This window comes from Pagrus pagrus (genome assembly GCF_965226575.1).
Source record: "Pagrus pagrus genome assembly, chromosome: 9".
Taxonomy (NCBI): domain Eukaryota; kingdom Metazoa; phylum Chordata; class Actinopteri; order Spariformes; family Sparidae; genus Pagrus; species Pagrus pagrus.
In genome coordinates this window covers 17,709,748-17,733,251 of record NC_140193.1, presented here as the reverse complement: position 1 = coordinate 17,733,251, position 23,504 = coordinate 17,709,748, and the positions used below count along the sequence as shown (strand labels likewise).

General features: G+C 41.2%; 1 protein-coding gene across 1 annotated transcript in view; it reads left to right on the top strand.

Annotated features, from left to right (window-relative positions):
* Positions 1-22,252, top strand: part of pde11a (phosphodiesterase 11a) — a 41,826-nt gene extending 19,574 nt beyond the window's left edge. The window contains exons 8-20 of the mRNA XM_084363013.1: positions 2,848-2,915; positions 3,352-3,444; positions 4,506-4,556; positions 7,162-7,308; positions 7,432-7,539; positions 8,587-8,696; positions 9,849-9,939; positions 13,446-13,546; positions 13,768-13,845; positions 13,927-13,990; positions 14,852-14,926; positions 15,635-15,718; positions 19,045-22,252. Of these exons, the coding sequence (XP_084219139.1) occupies positions 2,848-2,915; positions 3,352-3,444; positions 4,506-4,556; positions 7,162-7,308; positions 7,432-7,539; positions 8,587-8,696; positions 9,849-9,939; positions 13,446-13,546; positions 13,768-13,845; positions 13,927-13,990; positions 14,852-14,926; positions 15,635-15,718; positions 19,045-19,278 (1,304 nt within the window). The 3' untranslated portion in view covers positions 19,279-22,252. The remainder of the gene's footprint in view (positions 1-2,847; positions 2,916-3,351; positions 3,445-4,505; positions 4,557-7,161; positions 7,309-7,431; positions 7,540-8,586; positions 8,697-9,848; positions 9,940-13,445; positions 13,547-13,767; positions 13,846-13,926; positions 13,991-14,851; positions 14,927-15,634; positions 15,719-19,044) is intronic.
* The last annotated feature ends 1,252 nt before the right edge of the window (positions 22,253-23,504 follow it).

The window sequence follows — 23,504 nt, the reverse complement described above, 5'->3', positions numbered from 1 at the left end:
TGCCATGAAAGTTATTTTAATAAAGGCAGCTGACTTTTGAAATTCTTTTACCAAAGACTATAAAACAATGTTGGTTTTGCTGGCTTGAGTTGCCATTTCGCTCTGAAAAAATTGGAGATGTCAGCGATGACTCAGAAAGAGCCAGGCTAGTCCAAAAAATCTATGTCATTACGCCTTGGTAATTTCCAAATTAATGAATAATTTAACTGAGCACACTACTAAATCCCCGTTATGCCACAGTTTGATTGTGATGGGTCATGATCAGCTTGCACTGGTCACTCAAAAGTATTGCAGGTTAACGTGGACATTTATCACGGGTTATCTCGCAGTCTGTGGTGTCAGGATTCAGATTTCTCAAATGCTGACTGAACATCAGACCAGTATTATGATTTTAATGAAACATATCTAATATTTGTAAGTGGAATTAGGAAAAAATATGAATGTGATATCTTAGTTTCAGCTGGTAACTGACCAGGGTATAGTGTTCAGGGTATAGATGATGATGAATGGATAAATGGCTGACTGTGAACCAAATCCTCCCCTGCTATGACATGCAAAAATATCACCTGTGAAAAAAGGTCTCTTACAGGTGTGAATATGTCCCTCATCAGCTTTGCACATCTGGAAAACTGCTCAAGCATCAAGATTTTGATTGAACAACCCTTTTCAAGTCCAGCCACAAGTTCTTGATTGGATTGAGATCTGGACTCTGACTCAGCCACTCCAGGAAGCCATTCCTGTCTAGCTCTGATGAACATTTTAGCTAACAGTGCTCAGTTTGTTCCACAAACTGCACATCCCTTTATGATGATGATTAACAGCTAGTGTACAGCTGCCAAAATGGGAAGATTCATTGTGATTTTCGCCTTTATTCATCTTTTTCTGTTCCACGGTGATTGCCAATTTATTTCTCTCACCGCACTGACTCTGGGTCCGCTCCTGTTTGCCAGATCTGAGCCACAAGCAAGCCATAGCATGGCCAGATGTCAGCCGTGAGTGAGTCGACAAAAACAACCAACTGTGGCCCAGATTTGGGGCAGTTCTGGTTTATTCGGTTCGCTCTTGGCTGACCACCCGAGTACCATCATTCCAGGCAGTATGTGGGCCGGATGATGTCTTGTGCGGGCCAGATCTGGGCTGCTACAATTTTGCTATGTGAGATGGACAACAAGGCCCTCTCTAGAGCCAGTGTTTAGTTTGTCTGTTATGGGCTACAGTACAAACATGGCCTAGCAACATGGTAAACTCTGTAGAAGATGCCCCGCTCCCTCTGTAGATATAAAAGACTCACTCTAAGGTGATGAAAACTGAGTAATTCTTAGCCTCAGATGATTATATATCAATGAAAACATAATTATGAATATTATATTCTATTTCTGCCAATAGTTCCCTCTAAATCCTACACAGTGGACCTTTAACGGTGAACTGAAGTGGCTGCAGGATTGAAAACTCACACAACACAATGGGCCATCTATGTAAAACTTCTAATGGAGCTGTAAATTATCATCATATTATGGTTTTTGGTGAAATAACACTTGTGACAAAGGGAATGTGGAGTAGTTAAAGATTATGTGGTCGCCACAGGGCTCTAAGCAGTCATTTAGTGTGCTTATGCTCGGGGCCACCTCTGCTGCAACTCATCGCAAATTATATGCTCATTACAGAGGGAACAATAAAAGATCTGAGAAGACATCAACCCTGTATTTTAGATTTAATGACACCTTAATGAAAATTGTTCTTAATCCCGTTTCACTTCTGCGGATCTCCAGCCATACATTGAAATTAAAATGTCACTTTGGTGGCAGGTTTGTTTGACCTCCTAGAGATAAATAAAAATGGTAATGTATTGTGTAATTACTTTTTAGCATAATTTCTCAGTGACAGTAAAAGTCTCGATCAATTAAATGTTTATGCTTTTATCAACAAAGGCTTTCTCTGTTTTTAATTAGATGATGCGAGAAGCCATCTAGACAGGGAAAACTGCTGTCAAATAAAAAAGCATTGTAGACAATAACTGGATGCCCTGTCAACGATAACATTAATTAAAATGTCCACAGTGCTACATTTTTGCCAATTTGTATCACCTTGTGTCATTATAATAAATGTAGCCTTAAACTGTCTTCATCAAGTCTACTGAGGTTTTAAACATAAAGTAGTTTGAGACAACAGATATCTCATATTTTTTGGGAGAAATTAGAAATATTTCATTGTTTAAAATCCCGAATGTCCAGCACCATCAAGTTAAATAGTCGTAATCACCATTACTTTAATACTAGACATGCATCAAGAAGTTGTTTTTCACTTCCTGTTTCAAACGCTGATGTAAAGCAATGTACTGTTATGTGTAGACGAATGAAACGTTTGCCATCAGACATACAAAACTGTTTCTAAAAAGAGGTTAAAGGAAAAGTTCACCCAAAAATGTCAATTCAGTTCTTATTTACTCATCATTCTCGTGCCAATAGAAATCAGGTGAGTCCACAAAACATTCCTGGAGCTTCACAGCAAACCAGTGTGGCAGCATCCTCCTAGAGAAAACTGAAGTAGATGGGGACTTGTTTGTACTTTTTTGTTTTATGCCCTTTTGCCTTGGTTTTAGATGTTTTTATTACAATGTTAATAAATAAATAAATAAACAAACAAATACTGCTGTTGTTGAATATACTGCTGTTTATGTGATGGGATGTTGTGTCTCTGCCTAAGTCCCATTAATAATGCATGTTAGTCAATGACAGAGTGTGTGGGTTTGATCCTCTTTTAATTGCAGATGGTTATATGCTGCGGAGCGTCGCCAATATCAAGGTTTTAAAAACAACATTGTATGAATAAACTGACCTTGTGTTACAGGTGTCGCCCAAGTGCTGAACAGGCTTGATGGGAAACCATTCTATGATGCAGACCAGCGTCTCTTTGAGGTGCTTGATTTGATCAACATTTTTCCAATTATTGGAACTGATGTTTTTTGACGATAATCAGAATCTGGAAAGTAGCTAGTTATCAAATAAATGCAGTGAAGTAAAACGTACAATATTTGCCTCAGAAATGTAGTGGAGTGGAAGTGTAAAGTAGCAGAAAATGGAAATACTCACCTCAAAATTGAACTTCAGTGCAGTGCATGAGTAAATTGTACTTAGTTACATTCAACAATTGGTTATTCTAAATCTTTGTACTAAAATTTAAAGTCTGTGCCAGTTCTTAATATCTGTTACCACTCTCCTTGATTACTAATGATCTGTATCGGCCCCGAAAAAACACATAGGTCGATACCTAGCTTTTAAATAATTCTCAACATACAGTAGCCTGTGGGTGTATTGGAAACTGTTACTCAACTTCTTTTTACTCTTTTCTCAGGCGTTTGTGATCTTTTGTGGCCTCGGCATCAACAACACCATCATGTACGACCAGGTGAAGAAGTCCTGGGCCAAGCAGTCTGTGGCTTTGGATGTAAGAAAGTCTTATTTGAATTCCTGCTTCATATCAGGATTTGGAAATAAAAAAATATGCATTTTTCTTCCTTGTTTTGAAAAATAAATGTTTTTATCTGCTTACATTTGCATAGACATTACTCTGCTAACTGTAACGCTGCTTCAGGGTGTTGATTTAAGTTGATTCTGCTCCTGTTTTAAACTTCAGTTTCCTTTTGTCATGCCTGGTTGCTCATTGTGTAAGCTCTCATGCCCTCCCTTAGATGATATTTCCCCCGTGCGTCTTATCTGCTCTGCTATTCCATTAGCTATAATGGTATCTTTATTTTCCTTTCCAGTCAACATATGCTCTGTGCTGTAACATTTACCCAGAAGTCAGTGAAAACAACGACTGCTGCACGGCTAATACAAAACCTTAATTATTCTCTCTCACGGCTCTTTGTGCTTGGCTCCTTTTTTAGTCTCATATTTCCACAAGAATGTACATGTGAGAAAAAAAGTGCTGAACTCTCTTTGCAGATAACATTCTCACAAAGGTTTTTATTGAAAATTAATGAGAGGCAGTGAAAAGCAATCCCTCATCTGCCCTGCAGTATGTAGCCATTCAGCACTACTCAGCCTTTGCGGTATGTCCTTAGATTACAATGGGGAGCTTTCAGGTGCATTATAGTAGTTAGCACCGCATTGTTTCGAAGTAGGAAAGGCAGAGAACAGAGAAGATAGGGCATTTAAAGGAGAGGCGCAGAATGAACTAATATGTAGATGCATTGCTCCTGGCAGCGCTGAATAAACATGAGCATTTATGATCAAATAAGCAACTGCAGGTCTGAGCGAGGTATTTCTCTCAGGAAATGAAGGGAACATGGCGATGGAATCAGGGCTGACATCGCCGCTCTTGTAGACTGTACCAGAGGCGAGTGTTAACTTCCTCATCTAGAAGATCTGCTGGATGTAATGCTGTAATACGGATGCGCGGTATTTACAAGCCGTAGCCACTGTTGCGCTTCTCTTAGAGCCCTACTGGGTATTTTTAATGACTGGAAAAATACACTGAGTGACACTGTGTTGTTATTTCTGCAGGTTTTGTCTTACCATGCCACTTGCTCCAAGACTGAAGTTGACAAATTCAAGGTAACAGATATTCACTGTTGTTATCGTTACGTCTATCTCAGCAAACACATTTTTCTCTGTGGTGGGATTTATTTATTTATTTTCAACTCTAAGCTCAGCACAGATATTAAAGTCGCAACTCATGTGAGACGTTACTTGTTCTTAAAGCGTATCCTTTAACAGTAATAACAATGCTTTTAAAAGATAAAACTGGCAATATTCAATATGAAGTGGGGATAAACAATATTCCTGGGGTCTATATTTTCTCCCCAGTTTTATTTTTCTTAAAAGTAAAATAAGGCTGAAGGCAATGGTTTCCAGTTTACAAAGAGAAGCAGGTATTGTTCAAAGCACATAAAAAGAGCATCCAGTTCAACAGAGAGAGGCAGGGATGACGAGTTTTTAGAGGCTAACCTGGAAGTTACATGTAGCATCGCCCTGGTTTCCTCAACAAAACGCTGCTGGGACGAGTTAGCAAGCGCCCTTTTTGAAACATGTTAACGCTTTAAATTGAAATTTGGGGTATTTACTGACATATTTTATGTCATGGAACAAAACATGAAAATATCTTACGTTTGTGCGAACCACAGACCTTGTTTCAAGTTTTATGCAGAAGGAAATGCATTGAACAGGCTTGTTTGACATCATAAACTTTTTTTTTTTAAAACTGGAGTTGATATTTGTGACCTGTTTTTAAAGACTTAAATGTCTTAAGTATGAATGATTTGGCAGGGAGCTGCATGTCACAGACAGAGGACAGAAGTACTTTCATTTGTCAACATGACATTGTCGGTTCTGGTTCACTGACAGTAAGAAACATTAAGAATAACACTAGCTTTTTCCAAGTCTAAGATCATAGGATTATATGTTATTTCTGTCATAAAGTGTATCATCCTTCTAATAAAATGAAAAAAGACATCACTAAAAGGCTAATTGCAGGAACTGTGTTCCTACTTTTCTTCAAAGCAGAGAATGACGGAGGATATGAGGTAATTACTTACCCCTCAGTTCCAGGGAATAGTCCAACAAGTCCTCATACCTCAGTGACAAAATAGGTTGTTTGTCGTTGCTTTCCAAACGTAGCCAAATGAATATTTTCTGAACTGAAGCATGGAAAAAGACAGTCAGTCTCCATTATATTTGTAGTCTATACACACTGTCGGTGTGGATTACAATTTGTGATTATCAGGTTTGCTCTGGTGTTGCAGGTAATTGCCAAAATGTAATGTCATTGTTTTCATTCTTCTGTAGATGTGTTTCTGAGTGTCTAAGCGTTATATTGAGTTCATTTAAGACACATTAGTGAAAACAAAACTATTAAAAGCCCATTACATTTCAGCTAAAGCCCTCCATTAAACAAAAGCATGATTCAAGACTTAGATTCCCTGTTGTCTTAGAAATCACGGGAAGGTAAAACCTTGGAAATTTAGCTCATAACGGATATGTTTTTCTCACAGGCCCGTTAATAAGATATCTCTTTCTAATTAAATAACACCTTTTCATCAAGTGTAATGGGAAAGACAAAAAATATGGCAACAGAGAGGAATCACTGGCATCCATGTCTTCTAGACTTCATTTTCCAGTTCCTCCAACAAACTGCTGTAGCACACGAGCGTAAATATGGGCCGAAAATCCCCCAAAGAAAACAAACTAATTGTGGTATTTGAAATGGATTACTCCAATCAATAGGCAATCATTCTCAATGCATTATTTATGACTATGAAAAAATGAAAATATCTACATTTTTAATTGGCATTGACATTTGTGAAATATAGATATGACCTATTTTCCTTCACTTTCATGTGTAGGATTTTCCCCTGTGGCTGCAAAGTAGGAACCCCGCTTTCCAGTGTGCCTGTGTGATCTTTCAGCCCCCCCCCCTCCTTCATCCAGCACCACGCTCTGCTTCCTGCCTTTCCCCCCACTTTCTTTCTTTCATAACTGCTCTACATAAGGAGCCTTATGGAGTACAGTTGACTGGGATTCCACCGGAGTGCAAACGGCAGCGGCAAACAAACCCGGCTGACATTTCGTAACCCGGGGCTGTGAATTAAGAGAGAGGAGGATACCTGCTGACCTGACAGGCAAACATTTGTGAGGGAAACGTGGTGCAGCTCTGAGGAGGAAGAGAGAGCACAAATGTGTGCTGTACTGAAGCTATAACGCAGATTTCTTAAGAGAGTTTTGACTGATTGGAATGAGATGCAGGTTAGAAAGCATGAAATGGTCATGTTATAAATGCAATAAGACCTCTCTGCTCGTTGTGCTCATTAAGCCCACGCTCAAGATAGGAGACATGGATGCGTTAGCATGAATATGGTTAATTGGAATCACGTACATTTTTGTTTTTGTTTGAATAATGATGAAAAAAAGCCGTTGATGATCGCTGCTGTGTTACTGCGTTTGTCAATGAGCTCTGAAAGTAAACAACAGTGAAATCCTCCGGTAAAGCTCCCTCATTAATCTTAACCCTCTCCGAATGAGTCCACAGAGTCTTAATTAGCATGTCTCCATATTTCCATGTATCATCTAAAAATGGCACCGCATTCTCTGACCTCTCCAGCCTTCCCCGCTCTCTAAAGTCACTCTTTCCTCCTCTACGTTTCCTCCCGCCACAATGAAACAGGCTGCTAACATCCCCCTGGTCTGCGAGCTGGGCATCGATAAGCTCTCCTTCGACGATTTCTCTCTGGACGTCGACGCCATGATAACGGCCGCTCTGAGGATGTTCATGGAGTTGGGAATGGTGCAGAAATTTAAGATCGACTATGAGGTGAGAGACTGACTTTCTTTATCCTTCACTGAACACTGTTCCTTCGGTGGCCGAGTCCTAATGTGTCCTCACGACAACTCAGCTGACCCGTGTGCTCATCTCTGTGTCTGTGTTCCCCTGCAGACACTGTGCAGATGGCTGCTGACTGTCAGAAAAAACTACAGGATGGTTCTCTATCACAACTGGAGACATGCCTTCAACGTCTGTCAGTGCATGTTTGCCATGCTTACGGTAAAGATCATTCTGCTATAACTGTTGGTGTGACGTTAAGAATTCTTGTTGTTCTTGTGCATTTGAAAGATCTTGAAAGTTTAAAAGGCCAAAGTCTGCACCGACAGAAGCTCCTCTCTCCCACAGAAAACACTGTTCCTGAAACGCCTCTTCAGAAGTCTCGCCTTTAATTCTGTGACTTTGTGACATCACACTACGTCACCATGTCACACATTTGCATGATCAATGCCTGGCGGCTAGTTTGGATTCAATTTACACAGCTGCTCTGTTGTTAGTGGTGCTGGCTCAGTCGTGTGTGAGCTGACCAATCATTGGAGACTGGGTATTTGGGAGGGCGGGCCTTAAAGGGACAGTAGCCTATACAGGGCGTTTCAGACACTGAAAATGAGCATAATAAGTCTCCTTTAATATTGATTGAAGCAACTGTCATTTTGGTTGAAATCTTGTTACAAATGAAGGGAAAAGGTACTTTTCTGTTTGACCTCTGTTGAAATTGCTGATATTCAAATTATGACTCACTGTATAACTCACTATACAAACAGCCAAACCAGAGATGTTTGTTTGAACAGAGGCCCCAAGAGAAATACTTCATGCGGTCCCAGCGGGCCTTTACTTTATCAGGTCCTTGGGGCAACTCACACACACACACACTCATATACAAACACTACAGCGTAGTTCATTTAATCAAGCACAACATTAATGAACGGTGTCCCATCTGAATTGATCATTGGCAGAAGGAAATGAAATAGAAGTGTGTAAGCTGTTCTGGGCACCTCCGCTCTCCGGCCATGTGTTTTAATGAGTGGGCCGAGGGCCGTGCTATCTTTGCCGCTATCCCCACAATGACCTATAGTGACTCACTCAGCACATGGCCTCCAGAACCCATTCATCCAGCCCATAAAGCTCTCTGTGTGACTCTGTGACTGCAGTCCCACTGGCTATAGAGGGAGATACTGTTTATTTTAGGATGCTGCTGCAGTCAGAGTGTTTTTTTGTTTTGTTTTATTTAATCGGGTGTGTGTTTGTTTTGTCATCTGTGCCAATTAGACGGCAGGCTTCCAGGAGACTCTGACAGAGGTGGAGATCTTAGCGCTTATTGTAGGTTGTGTGTGCCACGACTTGGACCACAGGGGCACCAACAATGCTTTTCAGGCCAAGTAAGTGTTTACTCTTTATCCTTCTGTTTCTGCCGTACACACACACATACATACTCTCCCTCCTACACACTGTTTATAGTGTGTTTTCCCACCTGCAGCAGTCTGCAGTAGTCCAGCCCGGATCAGCAAGAGTCAAGTGGCAAGTTGTATAAGGCTTATATAAGGGTCTGCTTAACGAAGAGACTGTAAACACTGCTGACTCTGAGCACATTTAGATCAGTGAGTACATTAAACTGCTTAAACTCGGTGTTCTCTGCACTCACAAAGGTTATTATAGTAAACTAGGTGAAAAAAAGACATAGCCATGAGCTGAATTAAACTAAAACATTCTTTTTAATTCATTTTTTGTGTTTTTAAGAGACTTTACAAAAGTAAAGGACGGCTCATTCACAGAATTAAAATGGTAATATCAGTGACTATGAGGTTAAAGTGCAGGCTCTTCATGTCAGGGTGTTTACTTCCATGGCATATGAACTGCATAATTATATCATTTTTTGTACTTCACTTTAAGATGCAAGAAAATAATTCAACAAGTCAACAGCTTAAACAAATACGTCATATGTTTTAATTGTTGTCAAATCCTCTGTGATCTATGAACGTCTGAGGTCTACACCCACAGACCACACTGTTGTTCTGTCACACCTGTGCTGCAGCTCTCGATTTATTTGTTTGCCTTCTTATCCACCGCGATGTTTAGGATCATTATCCAAAACTGTTTATCTATTTAAGAGGCCAACGAGACACCCTCTACAGCTAAAAGTCAGCACTATAATCTCATGTTTTATTTCAAATCTAATGTGCTGGAGTACAGAGCCATTACAATAAAAAAGATACTGTCCTACCATTCAGCACACTAACATTACCACTTTCATTTTACTTTACTACCTTCAGTACACCAGGCTCAGTTGTCAGTATTTTTTCTCCACATTAAACGCTGATCGTATTCAATGTTGAACAATTGAACTTCAGCTGCAGATTAGGTTATGACTCTCAGGTTTCTCTTATTGTTGAGCGATAAATTGGCAACAGAGTGCAGAGTGAGGGAATTACAACAGACTCAACAACAGCAGACTTTGTTTCTCAGTATGTGTTGAATGCTGATGATGTTATCCCTCTTCTTGATCCCTGTGTTTGTGTTTGTGTGTGTGTCAGGACGGGCTCAGCCCTCGCTCTGCTTTATGGGACCTCTGCTACACTGGAGCACCACCACTTCAACCATGCTGTTATGATCCTGCAGAGCGAGGTGCACTATGTTCCAATATCTGCTGCAATGCAGTTACCATGAAGGTTCTGCCAATGCCTACCACTGCATGTTGTTATTTGTGCAACACATTCAAACCCTGTCTACAACCAAGTTTAACTCTTTAACACCCCTCCTCCCTTTAAGACACCGCAAGGTTTTAATCTTTTCGCTGCTGCGTCTTGTACTTCGATCATTTCCAACATGAGGCTTCTCTTTAAAATGACTGCAGTGACCAAAAAGACCAGAGTGTAATTTATTTGTACAGTAACCTGCATTAAGCTAATGAAGTCTAATACAACAATTCGACATTATACAGAGAGGTGTTTGCGTGTTCTAGGTTAAACTGATATAAATAGGGTGGACAAAATAGTAGACACCTGTCAAAAACAATGCAACAGCTCCAAAAACTGTAGTCGTATGAGGTCGTCATTAGCAACACCTGTCCTTTTCCTGCTACGACCTGCCAAACGGTTTGAAGGAAACAGTGGAAGGAAGAACTCATAAAGGACTAGTTCAGCATTTTGGGAAATAAGTTTATTCGCTTTCTTGCCGAGCGTCAGATGAAAAGATTGATACCACACTCATGTCTTTACCCTTAATATAAAACTGCAGCCAGCAGCAGGTTAGCTTAGCTTAGCACAAAGACTGGAAACAGGGAGAACACCTAGTCTGGCTCTGTCCAAAGGTAAAAAAAATTCAGGGACTGCCCATTGTTCCACCTTCCCATTATTCCAAAACCTCAGCATCCTGAAAACATCCCATTAGACCGATAGTCCATTTGTCCGACAGCCCGTTATCCTGAAAAGCAAATCGCTTGTAAGGCCCATTGTTCCAAAAATACACACTCTCTGTGGAGTATTGTGACCTTAATATCTTGTGTCAGGTTAGGGTTAGGATATGTCATCTGGTGTAAGGCCAGAAAAGCCTCTTAAAGGCATAACCCTCGCCCATTCAGCACAGTGGTAAGGACCAGCAGTCACTGAGCGAAAAACTGCTGGAAAAGCGTGTATTTTCGGAGCGATGGGCATTTGTTTTCGGGATAACGGGCCTTAGGGTCAATTAGGGTATTTGTCTGGACACACTGACTTCCTGGAGTGTTGCTTTTCTCCCGTCTTACAGTATTCTGCAGGCTGAGACACATATTTAACAGACAGATATGAGAGTGGTGTTGATCTTCTCATCTTACTCTCAGCAAGAAATGAAATACGCATATTTCCCAAAATGTCAAAATATTACCCACCTACGTCTCTCGATTTACTTTCTTGCCTTCTAAATAAAAAATGGCACATCCTGCTTTACCTTAAAAGTAAAACGAAGGGAGTTTGTGTCGCGGCGCCTGAAGGCAACCATGTGGTGCCTCGATGTCTGCTGTATGTGAGCGAGAAAACAAATAGCTCAGGCTGCCCTCAAATCAATGTAATTACAGAGGCGATAGATTTGGTGCTAATTGGTTGAGAGAGACATTTTACCAGGTGACTGGGTTTGCATGAAGTCGTAATTAAAGACGTTTTGAGGGAGCAGCTGAGCTGAGGCTTAGCAGGGTATGTTCCAGCGGCTTCATTATCACGGTGCTGACAACACAGTAAGCTGACAAATGTTTGCCTGGAATATCATAATGGTTCCTGTTGATACTGGGGTTGAACTAACCCCGTCCTATTAGCATATAAATGAACAGTGTGGCTAATTCAAGTAGAAGAGAAAGCTCACGATTCAGTCCGCCCCGCCGCCGTTAACCATTCATTTAAAATGTACACTTTTAAACGTCACTCACACCCTTTGTCTCTCTCAGTTTCCTCTCATCATTCTCACTTCCTCTTTTCCTCTCCTCCCTCCTTCATCCGCTCCAATTGTGACAGAATGAGAGAAGTCCTTTGTGTTTCTGCTATCACGTAGTTCAATATTTCATGGGAGCAGATGAGCTCATGACTGGAATCTGCTGTGACGCGCTTTGGACTTTTATTCTCAGCGTTTAAAAGGAAAACAGAGGTCGTCCAGTTTAGAGGATCTCGGCTGCTTTCTCATCATCGTCATCTCTCATTCTGGTGCTTTTCTGTTATCACCTCGACATCTTTTTTTCTCCACAGACAGACCGTTCAAACCGTCCTCTAGAGGAGGGTGCCTAAGTGGTGAATGAATGTATAATACATAATGGGGAGAGGCCTGTTTGAATGATAGAGAGCCTCAAGTGAGAGATGTTGCTTACTTATTAACAGCTGCTGCCTCCGCTCCCCGCCTGCACAGATCCATTCAGTGTTCATTATTGCACGTTTTTTACTGTTATGGTCTAGTTGTGCAAATAGGCCTTTTTCCCGGAAGACTTCTTGGACACGTCATAGTAGGGAGAGTCAAAACACTTCCTCGTTCACACACTCACTTCCCCCTATATAACAGATATTAAATTGTTTTATAGTGAGCAGTTATGAATCATTGTCATTTAGCCTCATCACCGACAGATCTAGTGTATTTTTACGACACATTGCATTGTGGGATGTTTACACAAAGTAGCATACTTGCCGTGAATGACAACCTTTTTTGTTCTATTGTAGAAACTAGGGATAGGTGGAAACTCTCAGGATAAATTGATCGTGGTGAATTTCCGTTACTGGGATGATCGTGAATATCCTCACATGAGTGACTTAAGAAAGCTGTCTAGCTCGATTACGTATAATCCTACATTGATTTCCTGTAATATTTTGAATTGCCACAAGGTGAAGCCTACATCTTTTTACATCTGAAGCCTGAAATCAATGTGTGGAAACATTATGGATTCCAAGCTAAAGACGGACAGGGAGACGAGGTGTCCACCATTTATGTAGCCTTTATTTATGCAGGAGGGCCTTATAATTTATAATTAGTTTCACATATTAATTTTCCTCTCATGGATCCCTAATTTACCCACTAATCTGACTGAATTTCCATTTGTTTCAATTAACATTTTCTTTTTGAGTATTTGAATCACTGAAAAATAGGATATGTGGGAAAATGAGGTAAATCAGACTGCAACAAACTAAATAGACAAAAACGTTTTCTTCATCTCTGTGATGCATCTGTTAACAAAAGTGGTGTCCCAGAAGATATTAGTGAGTCTGCATTATTTGAGGCTCATACTGATATTTTAGAGTAAAATCATTCAAATAACAATCACCAAATAATCTGAAACTTGAAATATGCATATATTTAGCAAAGAAAATTAGATATGGACTTACTTTACAGATTCAAACCTCTCCTCAGCAGTTTTTTTAAATAACATTTCATGTAAAGTATTTTATGTAAAATCCAGAGACTTTCAATAAGCCAATGTCATCCAGTACTGTCTGCAGTTTAATATAACACTCAAGCTCTTATTGGATCATGAAAAAAGTCTGTAAAATGGACCTTCTGTTACGTTAATGGTACCCATGCTAAATATAATGAATAATTCATGCAGCGTCTGTAGTCTTTTATGTGCAGAAGTGACATATGTTTAGTGGTTCTTTATCGTGTTATCTCTGGTTGTGTCTCCACAGGGTCACAATATCTTCTCCAACCTCTCGTCCACAGAGTACAGTGACCTCATGCAGCTGTTGAAACAGTCGATCCTGGCCACAGACCTCACACTTTACTTTGAGTATGTTCTGCTAAACACCAGACTGCTTATTAAACTGTTAAATCTCCTGCTTCTGAGAAGTCCACAGAGCTCGGCTCAATCCAGCGTACTTACTTATTTACAATGAAGCGAACTGAGTCTCTGTGCACTGTTTACTGCAGGCTTCTTTTAGGTAACACCGCCCCCTTGTGGATCTTATATTAGTTACACCTGCATATACAGACGTCTTGTTTCTCTTGCAGGAACAGAAACACGTTCTTTGAGCTGGTCAGCAACGGAGAGTACAACTGGAACGTGAAGGCTCACAGAGACATGTGCAGGTGATGCCCTGCACGCGGAGACCTGGTGTTTTTGTCTCCTTGAAGCTGAATCAGTTACAAAAAATGTCTTTTTCCTCTCAGATCCATGATGATGACAGCTTGTGATCTTGGTGCTGTCACTAAACCCTGGGAAATATCACGCAAGGTGACAAAATACTCTCCTATATTTAAGATAATGTGTTTCAGTTGAACCAGTTAATCGATCAATTAATGGATAATTGGTCAAAAGAAAAATGATGAGCAACAAAAAATGATTTTTTAAGTTCTTTTACAAGAAAACATGTGCAATGTCCAGCTTTTCAACTGTATGCATTTGCTTTTCCTTGTCTTACATAATAATAATGATAGCTTTATTTATTTAGCACCTTTAAAAACAGAGTTACTAAGTGATGTACATACATACAGTCATATGTCACAAGTCATAAGGAAAAGCAAGCATTACAGCAGCAATTACAAATAGAGATAACAGAAAGTCTTACTCAGGGAGATGAAAGTAAAAATAAAAGATAAAAGCATCTAACTCAGGGGGTAAAAGCAGCTTTATGTAAGTGTGTTTACATGACTGAGAACACAACGTCTTCAGGTTTTTGGGTGTTGATAAGAAATATCAAGCAATTATCATCACCTTGCGCTTTGACACATTGTGGCAGACATTTTCTTCAGTTTTCTTTCAATTTGTAGCTCAACTCCAGCAAAAAAATATTAAATTCCTGTGCACTTTTCACCTCTGCATTGATAGATTTATTATGATAGATAGGCCGACGTTTCAGTCACAAAGTCCTTTCTCAAGACGATGACCAAAACACACATTTTTTTTTCAAATAAATATATCAATGCAGAGGAGAATGCATGTGCAGGAATCTACAATTACATTTTCTGTGGGATCTGATTCCCTGCACCACAAAAAGACTCAAGCTATAGATCAAAACAGTCGATAAATAGAGAAAACAAGTGAGAGCAGCTCGTTAGTTGCAGCCCTCGTTAGCTGTCCTCCCTCTCACTCCAGGTGGCAGAGCTGGTGACCAGCGAGTTCTTCGAGCAGGGCGACAGAGAGCGATCGGAGCTGAAGCTCACGCCCTCCGTGAGTAGCCTACATCCAACCATCTCTTGTGTTTCATGCTTCCCCCCCCCCCCCTTTTCACCTCTGACCTCTGAGAGCTGACGATGCTATTCATTCACAAGAGGCATTCTGGTGTATTGGAGTGCTGCTGTTACACCAGATCTGTATTTTTCTCTTATAGATAGACATAGTAACAGTAGCAGGGAAAGACTTAGGTCCGAATGAAGATGTTGTCTTAATTAACGTCTTCATGCTGTTCTCAGAGCCACAGCACTACAACAGAGGAGTACTGCCTGTTTGATTGAGGAGCTTTGAAGGCTGAACTGTGTTGCAAGTTCTTAAAGGCCGAGAAAGAAAATAAAACCAACAGCTTTCCGTGCGCAATTAATGGCTGTTGACTAATCGAGCCCGGCCACATTGCCTCCCCTCTGAAATAACTAATGCAGTAGCCTCAGGTCTGCCGCTTGTGTCAAACCTTTCCCGCTCCGTGTGTGGGTGTTGGAAATTAAATATTAACTTCTAAGTCGTAGCCCAGTAACTATCTCTGAAGCACAGCCTCAGCGGAGCCTCTTAAGTTCAGGCTGCAGAAGAATTGAGGTAGAATAGAAAATGGACGTTAAATAAACTCTCGAGAGCTGAGGGGGAAGGTTTTAAAACCAAAGGCAGCACTTTAGGGACGCGGTCACATGTTTCGCTGGTGTGAATGCATTCTCGCTTTTGCGTTTTCAGGCCATCTTTGATCGAAACCGGAAGGACGAGTTGCCCGGGCTCCAGCTGGGGTGGATTGATGGGATCTGCTCGCCGCTGTACGAGGTAACGCTCCACGCGCCGCCCCCCCCCCCCCCCGGCCTTCACTGTCACACGACTTCTCCATCAGTGCTCGCTGTCCTTCCGCAGCTATTGTCTCCCCGCTGACGCCAGCAATGAAACTGTCACTAACAACTATTCAACTTTCTTGGCAGCCGCAGATTTCTCACTGAAAAAAAAAAAAAGATATTTTTTTTCTCTCTCTCTTTATCGAAAGCTATGAAACGACTTCAAGGTTGCATCCTGTTCTTGTGAGAGTGAGTGTGCACTTTGTGACTGCGTGAAAAGCTCAGAGGTTGTGGAGTGTGTGAGCAGAGAGCTGCGATGTTAGTCGGGTTAAATCCCGTCACGGAGACAGTGTGCTTTGGGCTTTGCTGCACAGTAAACGAAAGAGGGAAGGGCGGACTCTTTGGCTGCACGCTGCTCTTCGGAGACATTTTGGCTCACACGCAGATGGAGAGGCCGATTTCATTGTCAGAGCCCTCCCGAGCAAACGTTAGGGTCAGAGCTTTTGGTTATCTTTCAGGGAATTAATGGAAATCTATACCGTGTCCTCTCCAGTATAGTAATGTGAGTGTGAGTGTGTGTGTGTGTGTGTGTTTCTCAATGACGTCAAGGGAGACTCACCCCGCCCCTCCCGCTGCCGGCAGCAGAGGCTGACTTACTGAGGAGCTCAGGTCTGTTCAGAGATGAGGCGTGTTGGAGGCAAATTCATGAAAGCAAACAAATCAGACGGATGAGAGTTGTGAAAGGAGGCGAGGATAAAATAGTTTGTTCCTCCTCACAGCGCCGGCTTGTTTTCTCTGCTTTTGTGCTGTTAAACCACCTCCTTCCCTCTTTACTGTCATATTAAACACATTACTCTCAGTCATCATGAGCAGAAAACAAACAATAGATCATCTTCACGTCTATTGAATTATCCCAGGATCAGTGTCAAAAGTTAAGGCAGACTAATCTTTGCAGGGCTCTGGTTTCACCATTGTTACTGTCTGTGTAGTGTAGATAAAAAGCATCAAAGCAGCCGGTGTGTGTGTGTGTGTGTGTGTGTGTGTGTGTGTGTGTGTGTGTGTGTGTGTGTGTCTGCGTGGGGGGTTTGTCTCCACGCCGCCTCACGTAAAAGCTGATGTTTGGAGAATGCAGATACGGGGCTCACGATCACGCCGCTGCCAATTAAATTTGCGAGGGGGGAGAACAGAGAAAGTTCAGAGGCGGCAGGGTTTGTGTCCGTGGGCGGAAGAGATCTCGTTCTTGATCTCGCTGATCTCCTTCTCCTGGTGGTGGCTCGCTACTTTGTGGAATATTAATCCCCCATTATATAACCTTCCATCTTTACACACCCCGCCATATGACAGCCTCTCTCTTCCTCTCCTGCGTCTTCCTCTTCTGAGACTAACTCAGTGGAATAATGATGCTGCACTAACCAATGACAGTGTGTCCCCACTGTGGATATATGCCGCGGCGAAAAAGAGGGATTATTCTCTTCTTTTAACGCGCAGATGAGACGAATCCATCAAGATTACGACTAACAAATGCATTTAGTCTTTGTTCAGCTGTGTGTGTGTCACATTCCAGCGCAGTGAGACGATCGTTTCCAAAGACGAGACATAATCAGCATCCACGTTTTTACCACGTTACATTTTACAAGCTCTCATTTTCATTATCAGCTACTCTGCAGATGATCATCTCCATTAACTGTTGATAAAAGATACATAGAACTTTATTTGACTACAGAAGATCTCTTTTGCAGGAGCTTTCTGGCCATATAAATATAAACATCGAAGTTAACAACAATGTAGGGAAGAACTGGGATGAAAGTAACACTTTTCAGATAAAAAGATCTTGTTTTATAAAAGTGTCTGACAGTGCATTTGTTCTAATATGAATTTGCCAACATATTACGTCCTTAAAAAAAGAGAAATTTCATTTTTAATGTCATAAAACGTTTCAGATTTTCAGGGTCACCCTCTTTTCTTTTGTTTTCACCCTGCCAGTTAAATCGACTTTATCTCAAATCACTGGAAGTAGAAATCCATATTTGCTCTAATGATGCTCTGCATCACCGGCGACCGGCTTCATGATTATTTGCACGCATAATACAGCAATTACAATGTTATGAATTATTGAGTCGCAGCTTTTAAAAAACACCTTTCAGGACATATTATGAAATTGTAATGCACAAAAGTGGGCAGAGGGAAAATAGTCTTGATGTGTGAACTTGGCCACATTATGGAGCTGTGTTCTCGTGGACCACCCACACAACTGCTTTAATTGTTCATATGAATTAGCGAACGCACCCTCTGAATATGAATGCATCTCCAATAGCACGCCTGCATTTAAAGTTCAGTTAATTGGCAGCTGTGATTAGTTGTGTTTTCCCAAGTGTAACAACGGATTTGATTTCCCTTTCATACATACAGTGCACAGACCCCAGTGTAGGTGTACTTACTTATTTATTTCATTCGCTCTAACAATGGCCACCCATTCGACTCCTATACATGTGTGAATAAACGAACGCTTTTTTTGTTTCGCATGTGGGATCCATGCCCACATGTTATATTTCCATATGAAACGGGGTTAATGAAACAATGGCTAATTACAGACTTCCCTGAAAATCCAGTAGACAATGTTCGGAGAACAGAGGGAACAAAATCCCCCCGTCTCTCAGGTAATTTATTAAAAGTGGCTGATGGCAGCTTTGACTACACTGCGACTTACAGTTAAGTGTGGAGAAATGACAAAGGGAGCTTATCTCAGTCATACATGTGCCTCTAATCTTAAAAAAGCAGCCATGTCAGTGCCTTAAACTATCAAGCTCCTGTATGTTGCTGTTATTGTAGCAGGCTGTTCTCTGTATTGTTTCATTTGTTTGCCCATATAGTGCACGTGATGAGTAATGTGCTGCTCTTCTAGCCTCAGTCTGGGCCTCTCATGTATTATCATTACATTCTAGTCAAAGCATCCGATTTTCATAACAATATACCCATCGATCTTTGAAAAATATTCTGTGTGATGCATGATAACAAAGATTTTTAAACTTTTTTCTCAAGTTGCGTCAGTATTTCCTGATCCAGTTGTGTATGTAAAACACAAACAGGACGGTATTTTGTGTAACATCCCTCCTGAAAACGCACTGATGGTGATGCGACCTCTGCAGGCCTACTAATGCCGTTGTTGTCCTAGTCTTGTAAAACAGTAAAACTTATAGCTCTGTGACTCGAGTGGTAACACATGATGGGCACAAGCTGGGGCGTCACCTTTTCTAGCTGATGGTGTTTTTTTCCCCACTTAATATATTTTCTTCATCTTTCTCCCTCCTTCCTCTCTCTCTCTAGACTCTGGTCAAGTTGAATCCCAAACTTCAGCCGATGCTTGACATGATCGAAGCTAACAGGGCCAACTGGGAGGAGCTGAACAAGAAGAGACAACGTGGCCAGAGCATCTCGGCGCCGGCGAGCCCCTGCAGTGGCGACAGCACAGAAACAAGCGGCTGCACTGTGGCCAAAACGGGCAGCGCACCCTGCTGCAGCGGCGACGCTGACGGCACACCGTCTAAACCCGTTAGTTAGCTTCTGACCTCCGAGCTGATCTCTTATAGGCTTCTTTCCTCTTAAATGCAGCCTGCAAAAGAGGCAGTGCAGTGCATGCAGAGGTTCTTGGGCTCTGCTCCTCTTCGCTTTTTGCTACTAGAGATGAGCTTTAGACTTGAGTGCGGCGCTATCATAGAAGTTTTTCTGCTCCCTTCGGTCTTCCTGTGCTGAAGGCTGACAGAGCTGTGTTTGGCAAGCTTGTCGGAGCAGCTGCAAATCAGCTGATGATACCATGTCAGACGGGAAACTCAAACCACTGTGTCAACATGTCAACCAGTGAGCTCACACTAACTATTCTGGGCATTGCGCAGATTTTTTTCGGCACAACAAGGCATGGAGAACAGTGGAGAGGAATGTTTGTGTCTGTACCTCCTCGTTGCTCGCACTTTGTCCGGGGCAACGGAGATATTTTTTTGTAAATCTGTACATACGCTATGGGGTTATTTACAAGTGCTGTTTAAAAACCTGTAAGCTCTGGATTGTAACGTGGCTGTAGAGTTTCTGAAGGAGAAAGGGGTGCAGGAACAGCAGGACCTGTGACGGCGCTTGCAATGCAAATTGAGTGCTCCGCTCCCTCCCTTCCTGTGCCTTGTTTTAAGATCCTAATGAAAAATGCATGGCCTCCTCCTCACCGAGATTCTTAGATAGTATGAAAACCCATGTTGAACCATGACTTATTTTTGCCATAATTTGTAAAAACCAATGACTGCAGTTACGTCTTGACCCCATGTGAGCCACAAAGCATTCACATTATATACATACAGAAGTCTATTTTGCCCAATTTTATAAGTGCAGGGTCTCACTCGTCACACACACAAACACACACAATGTGCCTTGATGAAGTTGTTCTGATATCACATTAGTTTCTGCTTAAAATCAAGTTTAACATAAACTCCTCACTGAACTACGTGTAAAGGAACAGTTTGACGTTTTACGAAATACACTTGCTTACTGGCAGAAAATGAGAGGTTACCACTGTGATTAGATACGTGCTACAGGTCCAGTGTGTGGGATTTGTTGTCGGGGCCGTCAGTGAGCGTCGGTGGCATCGGTCAGTGTGGTGTGTCCCGCACCGTTGGCACTGGACAGCCCTTGTCGGAGGCTTTTTGGCCAGTTCAGCATGGAGAATCAGCGGCGGCTCGTCTGTGAGAGAAATAATTTCGATTGGCTGTTTGTGCGAGCAGATCAGTGCACGAAAAGGGAAATGGAAAAAGAAAAGGAAAGCCCCTTGAGCCTGTCGCTGTAGTATCCATGATTTCACCCATTATTTCGATTATAAGCGGCTATGTTAGCAAGAGTGGTGTCAAAAAATGCTGCTTAATCATAAAAATAGTTTGTATATCAGCAGAGACGAATCTCCTTCCATGCAGGCGCAGTATGCACAAGCTGTGTTCTTCGCTCTGTGTTCAAGTGCAGCTTTTTGACTGAGACACAGGAGACATGAGGCGACGCACCAGTCGGCCTTCAACGCAGTTGGTTCTTTAATGTCAGTTTGGTTTTTCAGGGTCTTTATAGAGAGCATTTATGTGTACATGACATGAGTCAGCCATGTTCATGGATCTAATCAGGGCAATCTGGATGCAGTGTCGGAGGCGGAGCCCTCGGCATCCCTATAAAAGCTGCTCTGTGGGGCATGAAGCCACAGAGCGGGTGCGGGATCTTACGGACAGCTTCCTCATTGTGCGGCCATGGGAGCGTGCACACCAGAGACGCTAGAGACTTCTGGTTTAGCCCTCTGATAAATTGAATTGGAATAAAATAATGTAATGGTGCAGCTTTTCTAGACTTCCCAAATGTTATTGAACCAAATGGCTCAAATTCTCATAGTGAAAAGAGTCATTTTGCGGCGGTTGATTGGCTTCAAAGCCTGTCGCTGTTCCTGGGGGCTTGGGTTCTCCATCTTGCACCACCAAGTTTCTACAATAGCCCAGTAAAGACAAACCAAACACTGGCTGCTCCAGAGAGGGCTCTGTGTGGCCACCACCCTTGGGAGGAGATATATGAATCCTATACAGTGGACCTTTAAGGCTACAGCCAGCTGATGGTTATCTCAGCTTAGCACAAACACCATAAATGGGGGAAACAGCTAGCTTATTCAAAGATAACAATAAAGCGTATTTTCACTCAACTTTAAAGGTGCTGGTAGGTTGATTTTGTTCGCTCTCCCTTGTTTCCTGTCTTTATGCTAAGCTAAGCTAACCGTGGACAGGCAGTAGCTTTATTGAAGGGGAAAAACATTAGAGTAGCATCCTCTCACCTGACTTAAGTGAGTAAGTGATTTTCCTAAAATGTCAAACTTTTTGCTCTGAACTCATTTCTGGGCTCACAAATGCTACTGAAACATCTGTTATGATCTCCAAAAGCAGACACTGAAACTTGTCGTACTAAAGTGCCCACGTAGTCACAAGCTATTATTTTGATATTATTATAATTATTATTAATATAAGTATTATTTTTCTGGGGTGGGGTATGCCTTCTGAATTGTGTTGTAGCTTTGTTAATTGGAGTTGAAAACGTGACTGTGCACATTGTGTGGCATGGATCTGTGTGCTCTACTGTATTTTTGTTGAAGAGCTGAATTGACAGGAGAAATTCTTTGAATTGCATGTTTTATGCAGTATTAAAATCCAACCACTTTGCTAAGGATGTAGCAAACATGTGAGCCAACAAATACCTCGTATTTTGAACTTCATCAGTAAACACATTATCTCATCGGAAATGCATGATTTAGATTCTCTTGCATCATGTTACGTGAATTATGAATATCGCTGTTCTATTTTTCTATTAGGTCTCAAGACGTGGCCAACTTCTACTTGTCTTTTTTGCAATGTAACGTGCTCCTTGTATTTCTTCTTTCCTCTCCCAGTTTGGACTTATGGTTTTATTTACTGCGGGCTAAACTGAAAGAAATCTAAGGCATGAAAAGGCAAATGTGCAATGTTTCTGTTCAGAGTTTAAATAAAAATATGCTGCTACATGTCTTCTGGTTCATTCTGACACAAAAGCACGTTTACTTAGTGTTGGAAAAAGTAGCCAAAAATTGCTTTTGTGCTCCCACTACATGTATCAGAATCAGAAACACTCAACTGATCGCCAAAGGGAAATGGTTACATTACAGCTGCTCCTTCCAGAATGGAAATATCACACTATAGAGATTTTAATAAGATACAGAGACAATAATAAGAAATAAGAGTTAGTAAAGACAAAATATACAAGTAATCTAATACGAAATAACTATAAAAAAGGGCATTAAACTAGAATGTATGACAACTATGTACAGTATATGTATTTACATTTAGAAATATAATTGCAACTACAAATTTAAGATTTAAGATGTACCTTGTACTACAGTCTAACTGCAGTGTAGATAATCCTGACTAATACTGCGGTATGTAAGAGTTGACTATAAATAAATGCTACAAACAACAGTAGAAAACTGCACAGAAACATTGAGAGAAAACTGGTTAATGTAAATATAACGTGTTTGACACCTTTAGCTAATTTACATATTGATTTTACCAACAAAACATATGACGATCTTATAAAATATAATTGTTTTAGATAAAACTACAGAACAGTGTATAAAATTGTAAATTAGCTCCACCTCCACTAACTACAGTAACATGCTGCTTACATATTCAAAAAATAATTTGCCTAAAAAGTGACTTTTAGTATTTTAATTACATTTTGTTAAGTAATTTTATTACATGAGGTCAAAGGTTTTCCACCATGTTGAGTCAAATTTTTCAATTATTATCAAGTTAAAGGTGCAATATGTAAAAAATGGCGACCATCACCAAATTCGTACTCCAAACAAATAGGGGGCAGCATATGACCAGAGGAACTGCTAACTGCCGTTAACTAGTTAGCTCAGTTAGCAGTGCAGCTACCAATCCTATTAGCTGACTTGAGTCTGGAGCGTTGGCGTTTATGCCACAAGCACACGAGCTTTGGACCACAGGAAGGAGGAGGTTTTAAGGAGCTGGTTAGTGGCCCGACTTCAGAGACTTCTTTGACACAACAACAAACTTCACATTCTGTTGATAATTTCAGCTAATTGTTGAATGTTTTTAAACTGAAATTCCAACATATTGCAGCTTTAAGGGTTAGGGTTAGGCATAAAGTACTTTCCATGAAAGTAATGCCTTTCAAATTGGTTATTCTTTTTCCTGCAATAAATCTAGTTCTATATTTATACCATTGAG